This window comes from Nerophis lumbriciformis, linkage group LG06 (assembly GCF_033978685.3).
Source record: "Nerophis lumbriciformis linkage group LG06, RoL_Nlum_v2.1, whole genome shotgun sequence".
Lineage (NCBI taxonomy): Eukaryota > Metazoa > Chordata > Actinopteri > Syngnathiformes > Syngnathidae > Nerophis > Nerophis lumbriciformis.
Window position 1 is genome coordinate 10,048,633 of NC_084553.2, and position 9,818 is coordinate 10,058,450.

Sequence of the window (9,818 nt, forward strand, 5' to 3'; positions counted from 1 at the left end):
TACCTATTTATTAATATCAAATATAATTTAAAACAAGCTTTCTTTGGCTGAAATTTGGTGTCAAAATTTTATTTTTGTGCTTAAAAAATAAATTATACCAAAATCCTCCGCAGAAAATATTTATAGATTATTACAACTGAGAAAAATGGATGGATATTGTGAAAATAATATATTCACATAGGTAATAAAAATGAATAAAACACAGTTAAACATAATTTCAAACAATTTGTACTAAAAGATCAAATAAAAGCCCCAAAAAAGCTTGTGTTTAACTTTGTTTTAATTAGGAGCGAAACATCACATGTTTATGGCCTCTCCCAAACAGGGAGAGAATAAAACATAAATAAACATTCTTAGAAAATATTGTAATAAATCACAAAAAGTAACCTTTTTTTTTTTGTACAGGTGATTTGTTTTATACATAGATCATATTTACATTTGTCTTTTCTTCGTACAAACACTTTTTTTTCCCCGTTACAAAAGCTTTTTAGTGCATTCGGCCGTCTTTCAGGAGGCGGGAAGAAGACGTGTCGGCTCCGCCCCCTTTTTAAAGCTGCTTCCTGACAAATCGCCAACAAAAACAGCGCAGAGGGGAAACTTGTGGTTCTCCAAATCTACCAGCAGGGGGCGCAGCTGTACCTGACCCGCAGGTAGTTAACGAAAAACATGTTTTAGTAACTAATGCAACTTTTTCATGTGTAAACATTTTGCAGAGACGCCATTTTTAGCGTAAAAGAAACCTAATGAAAAGTGATTTGATGTGAAGTTAGAAGATGAAATAGAAGCAGCGTGACGTTCCAGAAACTGCACACATTTAACGGCCGCGCGCTGGTAACCAAGTCGAGGATAAAAAGAGAAGATGATTGGCGTGCAATCCCAACAAAAACAAAGCGAGAACCAACAAAGAAGAGAAGATTTCATCCAAGATGGCCGCAGGAGATCACATGACCACGTCTTCCTGTCCAATCAAAGCTTTTTGTCAATTTGTTTGCACTTTAAACGTCAACGTTGACTTTTTTTCTTTCATTTCCTTTTAATGCACTTCCATTTCCTGTCCTCAAGGTGTGGGCGTGGCCAGAGGTCCACTTCCTGTCAGGTCTCAGCAGAAGAAGATCTGGCCATCAAGCGGAGGCTCGGGGTCTGGAAAGGAGGCGCGTGTGTTTATATTTCAATTCAATTATTCATGTATATTTATATTTGTTGTAAGGTCGTGAATTATGACTTAAAAAAAAAAAAATATATATATATATATATATATATATATTTAAATTAAATTATTCATGTATATTTATATATGTTGTAAGGTCGTGAATCATGACTTTTTAAAAAATATTTTTATATTTAAATTAAATTATTCATGTATATTTATATATGTTGTCAGGTCGTGAATCATGACTTAAAAAAAAATATATATATTTACATTTATTCATGTATATTTATATATTTTTAAAATATTTTTATATTTAAATTAAAGTATTCATGTATATTTATATATATTTTTAAAATAATTTTATATTTAAATTAAATTATTCATGTATATTTATATATGTTGTAAGGTCGTGAATTATGACTTAAAAAATGTTATATTTCAAATTAAATTATATATGTTGTAAGGTCGTGAATCATGACTTTTAAAAAAAATATTTTTATATTCAAATTCAATTATTCATGTATATTTATATATGTTGTAAGGTCGTGAATCATGACTTTAAAAAAAATATTTTTATATTTAAATTCAAATATTCATGTATATTTATATATGTTGTAAGGTCGTGAATTATGACTTTAAAAACAATATTTTTATATTTAAGTTAAATTATTCATGTATATTTATATATGTTGTAAGGTCGTGAATCATGACTTTAAAAAAAATATTTTTATATTTAAATTCAAATATTCATGTATATTTATATATGTTGTAAGGTCGTGAATTATGACTTTAAAAACAATATTTTTATATTTAAGTTAAATTATTCATGTATATTTATATATGTTGTAAGGTCGTGAATATTGACTTTTTAAAAATATTTTAATATCTAAAATTAAATTATTCATGTAAGGTCGTGAATCATGACATTTAAAAAATATTTTTATATTTAAATTATTATTATTAATGTATATTTATATATATATATATATATTTTTTTTTTTTTTTTTCCTTTTTTTTTTTCATGTATATATTCATTTCACACCATATTCATTGCACTTCTACATTTTTTATATTTTTATATATTTGCACATTGTTTTTCTAGCATGCACACATCGCACTGTATGGAATGGCCTCAATCTCGTTACCTTGCGTAATGACAATAAAGCTGATTCTGATTCTTCTGATATGTTGTAAGGTCGTGAATCATGACTTTTTAAAAAAAATATTTTTATATTTAAATTATTATTATTAATGTATATTTATATATGTTGTAAGGTCGTGAATCATGACTTTTTAAAAATATTTTTAGATTTAAATGTATTCATGTAAATTTACATGTATTTTTTAAATATTTGTATATTTAAATTAAATTATTCATGTAGATTTATATATTTTTTAGATATTTTTATATTTAAAATTAAATTATGTATGTATATTTATATATATTGTAAGGTCGTGAATTTTGACTTTTTAAAAATATTTTAATATCTAAAATTAAATTATTCATGTAAGGTCGTGAATCATGACATTTAAAAAATATTTTTATATTTAAATTAAATTATTCATGTATATTTATATATGTTATAAGGTCGTGAATCATGACATTTAAAAAATATTTTTATATTTAAATTATTATTATTAATGTATATTTATATATGTTGTAAGGTCGTGAATCATGACTTTTTAAAAAATATTTTTATATTTAAATTTATTCATGTATATTTATATATTTTTTTAAATATGTTTATATCTAAATTAAATTATTCATGTATATTTATATATGTTGTAAGGTCGTGAATCATGACTATTTAAAAATATTTTTATATTTAAATTAAATTATTCATGTATATTTATATATGTTGTAAGGTCATGAATTATGATTTAAAAAAAAAAAATTATATTTAAAATTAAATTATTCATGTATATTTATATATGTTGTAAGGTCGTGAATCATGACTATTTCAAAATATTTTTATATTCAAATTAAATTATTTATGTATATTTATATATGTTGAAAGGTCGTGAATCATGATATTTAAAAAATATTTTTATATTTAAATTATTATTATGAATGTATATTTATATATGTTGTAAGGTCGTGAATCATGACTTTAAAAAAAAAAATTTTTATATTTAAATTATTATTATTAATGTATATTTATATATGTTGTAAGGTCGTGAATCATGACTTTTTAAAAATATTTTTATATTTAAATGTATTCATGTAAATTTATATATCTATTTTTAAATATTTGTATATTAAATTAAATTATTCATGTAGATTTATATATTTTTTAGATATTTTTATATTTAAATTAAATTATTCATGTATATTTATATATGTTGTAAGGTCGTGAATTATGACTTTTAAAAACATATTTTTATATTTAAAATTAAATTATTTATGTATATTTATATTTGCTGTAAGGTCGTGAATCGTGACTTTAAAAAAAATATTTTTATATTTAAATTGAATTATTCATGCATATTTATATATGTTGTAAGGTCGTTAATTATGACTTTTTAAAAATATTTTTATATTTAAAATTTAATTATTCATGTAAGGTCGTGAATCATGACATTTAAAAAACATTTTTATATTTAAATTAAATTATTCATGTATATTTATATATGTTGTAAGGTGGTGAATCATGACTTTAAAAAAAATATTTTTATATTTAAATTAAATTATTCAGGTATATTTATATATGTTGTAAGGTTGTGAATTATGACTTTAAAAAATATATTTTTATATTTAAAATTAAATTATGTATGTATATTTATATATGTTGTAAGGTCGTGAATCATGACTTTAAAATTTTTTTTTTAATATTTAAATTAAATTATTCATGTATATTTATATATGTTGTAAGGTCGTGAATTATGACTTTTTAAAAATATTTTTATATTTAAAATTAAATTATTCATGTAAGGTCATGAATCATGACATTTAAAACATATTTTTATATTTAAATTAAATTATTCATGTATATTTATATATGTTGTAAGGTCGTGAATCATGACATTTAAAAAATATTTTTATATTTAAATTATTATTATTAATGTATATTTAAATATGTTGTAAGGTCGTGAATCATGACTTTTTAAAAAATATTTTAATATTTAAATTTATTCATGTATATTTATATATGTTTTTTTAAATATGTTTATATTTAAATTAAATTATTCTTGTATATTTATATATGTTGTAAGGTCGTGTATCATGACTATTTAAAAATATTTTTATATTCAAATTAAATTATTCATGTATATTTATATATGTTGTAAGGTCGTGAATTATGATTAAAAAAAATATATATATTTAAAATTAAATTATTTATGTATATTTATATATGTTGTAAGGTTGTGAATTATGACTTTTTAAAAAATATTTTTATATTTAAAATTAAATTATGTATATTTATATATGTTGAAATGTCGTGAATCATGATATTTAAAAAATATTTTTATATTTAAATTATTATTATTAATGTATATTTATATATGTTGTAAGGTCGTGAATCATGACTTTTTAAAAATATTTTCATATTTAAATGTATTCATGTAAATTTATATATATATTTTAAATATTTGTATATTTAAATAAAATTATTCATGTAGATTTATATATTTTTTAGATATTTTTATATTTAAATTAAATTATTCATGTATATTTATATATGTTGTAAGGTCGTGAATCATGACATTTAAAAAATATATACTTTATATCTATATATATAATTTTTATATTTAAATTTACATTATATTTATGTGTGTTGTAAGAAGGTCGTGAATTATGATGTTTTTTAAGGTTTGTGTGTGATGATAACCATAGAAGAAGACAACGCTGGGACTTGGAGCGCTCACCTGCGACTTGACCTTTGACCTTCTTCTTGCGCTTGTCTTTGCGCTTGGCGAGCTGCATCAGGCTCTTGCTCAGCTGCTTGTTGGCGTCGGCCGAGGCCGAAGACGAGGACGAGGACGAGGTGAAGGGGTTGAGGCCTCGCGTCTTGCTGGCCTTGGGGCGCTGCGAGGGCGACACGTCCGCCGGGTCCAGGTCCAGGTCCAGGGACTGGGAGCTGCCCGCCAACTGGGACTCCTCGGACGTGGTGGAGGGCGTCCTCTGGGAAGTGGAGGGAGACGGGAGGTTTAGTCCACAATGTCTAGAAGGTGAGCAAGTAGTGTGAGCAGGACTGAGGAGGAGGAAGTACCTCAGCCCGTCGGCGCTCCTCCATCTTGTCCATCTGTCTCTGCAGCAACTCCCGCTCCTTGTCCAACTTCCTCTGAGCGTCCCTCAGTCTCTCCAAGTTTCTCTGGTAGTCTTCCTTCCTGCCCTGCAGGTCCTGCCTCTCATCCTGCACGTCCTTCTGATACTTGCTTAGCTCCGTCTCCTGCCGCCACATCACTCATGTTACACACACATTGTACACACACACACACACACACACACACACACACACACACACACACACACACACACACACACACATTGTACACACACACACACACACACACACACACACACACACACACTAACACACGAAGGACACTCCAGGTCTTCAACAAGGGAGCCTATGACCTTACTGTAAAGAGGTCGTGAATCATGACTTTTTTAAAATATTTTATATTTAAATTAAATTATTCATGTATATTTATATATGTTGTAAGGTCATGAATCATGACATTTAAAAAAAAAAAAAAATATTATTTTTATATTTAAATTTACAATATGTATATTTATATATGTTGTAAGGATGTTGTGAATCATGACATTTTTTAAAATATTTTTAAAATATTTATTTGATGTTTAAATTAACATTATATTCATATATGTTGTAAGGTCGTGAATCATGACTTTAAAAAAAAATTGTTTATATTTAAATTAAATTATTAATGTATATTTATATATGTTGTAAGGTTGTGAATCATAACTTTTTTTTAAATATTTTTATATTTAAAATTAAATTATTAATGTATATTTATATATGTTGTAAGGTTGTGAATCATGCCATTTAAAAAATAAAAATAAATCTATATATATATATTATTTTTATATTTAAATTTACATTATGTATATTTATATACCTGTATGTTGTAAGGATGTTGTGAATCATGACATTTTTTTTTTTAATATTTATTTTATATTTAAATTTACATTATATTTATATGTGTTGTAAGGAGGTCATGAATTATTAGTATTATTTTTTAAGGTTTAATATTTTTATTTAATTAAGATTAAATTATTCATGTATATTTATATATGTTGTAAGGTCATGAATCATGACATTTAAAAAATATATATATATTATTTTTATATTCAAATTTACAATATGTATATTTATATATGTTGTAAGGATGTTGTGAATCATGACATGTTTTTAAATATTTTTAAAATATTTATTTGATGTTTAAATTAACATTATATTTATATATGTTGTAAGGTCGTGAATCATGACTTTTAAAACAATATTTTTATATTTAAATTAAATTATTAATGTATATTTATATATGTTGTAAGGTTGTGAATCATAACTTTTTTAAAAAAATATTTTTATATTTAAAATTAAATTATTAATGTATATTTATATATGTTGTAAGGTTGTGAATCATGCCATTTAAAATATATATATATATATATATATATATATATATCTATATATATATATATATATATTTTATTTTTATATTTAAATTTACATTATGTATATTTATATACCTGTATGTTGTAAGGATGTTGTGAATCATGACATTTTTTTTTTTAATATTTATTTTATATTTAAATTTACATTATATTTATATGTGTTGTAAGGAGGTCATGAATTATTGGTATTATTTTTTAAGGTTTAATATTTTTATTTATTTAAGATTAAATTATTCATGTATATTTATATATGTTGTAAGGTCATGAATCATGACATTTAAAAAAAAACATTTATTATTTTTATATTTAAATTTACAATATGTATATTTATATATGTTGCAAGGATGTTGTGAATCATGACATTTTTTTAAATATTTTAAAAATATTTATTTGATATTTAAATGTACATTATATTTATATATGTTGAAAGGTCGTGAATCATGACTTTTTTAAAATATTTTTATATTTAAATTAAATTATTAATGTATATTTATATATGTTGTAAGGTTGTGAATCATAACTTTTTTTTAAATATTTTTATATTTAAAATTAAATTATTCATGTATATTTATATATGTTGTAAGGTTGTGAATCATGCCATTTAAAAAAGATATATATCTATATATATATATATATATATATTATTTTTATATTTAAATTTACATTATGTATATTTATATACCTGTATGTTGTAAGGATGTTGTGAATCATGACATTTTTTTTTTTTTATATTTATTTTATATTTAAATTTACATTATATTTATATGTGTTGTAAGGAGGTCATGAATTATTAGTATTATTTTTTAAGGTTTAATATTTTTATTTATTTAAGATTAAATTATTCATGTATATTTATATATGTTATAAGGTCATGAATCATGACATTTAAAAATATATATATATATTATTTTTATATTTAAATTTACAATATGTATATTTATATATGTTGTAAGGATGTTGTGAATCATGACATTTTTTAAAATATTTTAAAAATATTTATTTGATATTTAAATTTACATTATATTTATATATGTTGTAAGGTCGTGAATCATGACTTTTTAAAAAATATTTTTATATTTAAATTCAATTATTAATGTATATTTATATATGTTGTAAGGTTGTGAATCATAACTATTTTTTTTAAATATTTTTATATTTAAAATTAAATTATTCATGTATATTTATATATGTTGTAAGGTTGTGAATCATGCCATTTAAAAAATATATATATATCTATATATATATATTATTTTTATATTTAAATTTACATTATGTATATTTATATACCTGTATGTTGTAAGGATGTTGTGAATCATGACATTTTTTTTTTAAATATTTATTTTATATTTAAATTTACATTATATTTATGTGTGTTGTAAGGAGGTCATGAATTATTAGTATTATTTTTTAAGGTTTAATATTTGTATTTATTTAAGATTAAATTATTCATGTATATTTATATATGTTGTAAGGTCATGAATCATGACATTTAAAAATATATATATATATTATTTTTATATTTAAATTTACAATATGTATATTTATATATGTTGTAAGGATGTTGTGAATCATGAAATTTTTTTAAATATTTTTAAAATATTTATTTGATATTTAAATGTACATTATATTTATATATGTTGTAAGGTCGTGAATCATGACTTTTTAAAAAATATTTTTATATTTAAATTAAATTATTAATGTATATTTATATATGTTGTAAGGTTGTGAATCATAACTATTTTTTTAAATATTTTTATATTTAAAATTAAATTATTCATGTATATTTATATATGTTGTAAGGTTGTGAATCATGCCATTTAAAAAAAATATATTTATATATATATTTTTTTTATATTTAAATTTACATTATGTATATTTATATACCTGTATGTTGTGAATCATGACATTTATTTTTTAGATATTTATTTTATATTTAAATTTACATTATATTTATATGTGTTGTAAGGAGGTCATGAATTATTAGTATTATTTTTTAAGGTTTAATATTTTTATTTATTTAAGTTTACATTATTTATGTATACTTATTTTTATATATTTTTTTTTCTTATAAATAAAGAAAAGTATGTGGGGGGGCATTTTGATACAACTTGCACATTAAAGATGTTGAAATATTGCACGAAACACGGAATTGATTTCAATAAAAAATGCATTCGATAAATTGCAAACATCGTTTTAAGACACACAACCCAGCAGCTGTACACTGACTACTCTGAAGGAGGACTCACCTGCAGAAGCAGCAGCGTCTCCTTCTCGGCCAGCCGCCGCTCCCTGCTCTCCCACTCCTTCTCGCGCCGGCGCCGCTCCTCGGCGTGCGCCGCCTGCTGCTTGTGCAGCGCCGCCAGCTCCTGCCGCTGCTTCTCCAGGCTGCGCTGCTTCTCCTGCTCGATCAGCGAGCCGGGCCGCGAGGACGGGCGGGACAGGGAGGAGGAGGAGCAGGACGAGGAGCGCTCGCTCAGGGCCTGGCGCTGGTCCTCGATGAAGCTGTCCTGCTGCACCACCACCGCCTGCCGCACACGCACACACATTTACACCTGGCCCTGCTGGACATGGCGGGCTGAGGGGGGGGGTCGTACCTGCAGCATGCTGAGCAGCAGGTGCAGGTTGGACACGCTGTGGAGGACCTGCTGTGGGACACAAGGACCACAACATCAACAAGGGAGCACGTCTCGCCACAACACCGCCTTCAATTTCGGAGCAAGCCGCAACCAACTATCTATCCACAGTGTGAGGCCGCATCGAAAATACTTATCTTCCCCTGCTTGGTGGAAAATGAACTTCCTTCCAAGTAGTATTATCACTGGAGGACCAGGCTATGGCTCAGCATGCTACGAACCACACTAACCGTTAAACCAAGGGTGTCCAAACTTTTTACACATTGAAATATCAAAGTATGCCGAGGCCATTTTGTTACTTTTATTATTTTTCAAAACAATATCAAGATTTTTGTTTCCCTAAAAGTTGGCTCTCAGTCATACAAATGTTCAAAATAAGCCATGTATTCATTTT

The 9,818-nt window shown here is 24.5% G+C and overlaps 1 protein-coding gene across 3 annotated transcripts in view; it reads right to left on the bottom strand.

The window, feature by feature from the left end:
• Positions 1–242: 242 nt before the first annotated feature.
• The window catches only part of LOC133608457 (uncharacterized), a 444,769-nt gene continuing 435,193 nt past the window's right edge, over positions 243–9,818 (bottom strand). The window contains exons 34-38 of one of the 3 annotated variants that reach the window (XM_061963698.1): positions 9,386–9,436; positions 9,038–9,316; positions 5,362–5,541; positions 5,018–5,273; positions 243–1,140 (exon numbers count right to left, since the gene is read on the bottom strand). In XM_061963698.1, the coding sequence (XP_061819682.1) occupies positions 1,100–1,140; positions 5,018–5,273; positions 5,362–5,541; positions 9,038–9,316; positions 9,386–9,436 (807 nt within the window). In that variant the 3' untranslated portion in view covers positions 243–1,099. The remainder of the gene's footprint in view (positions 1,141–5,017; positions 5,274–5,361; positions 5,542–9,037; positions 9,317–9,385; positions 9,437–9,818) is intronic. The other 2 variants (XM_061963697.1, XM_061963696.1) reach the window with 2 other exon arrangements.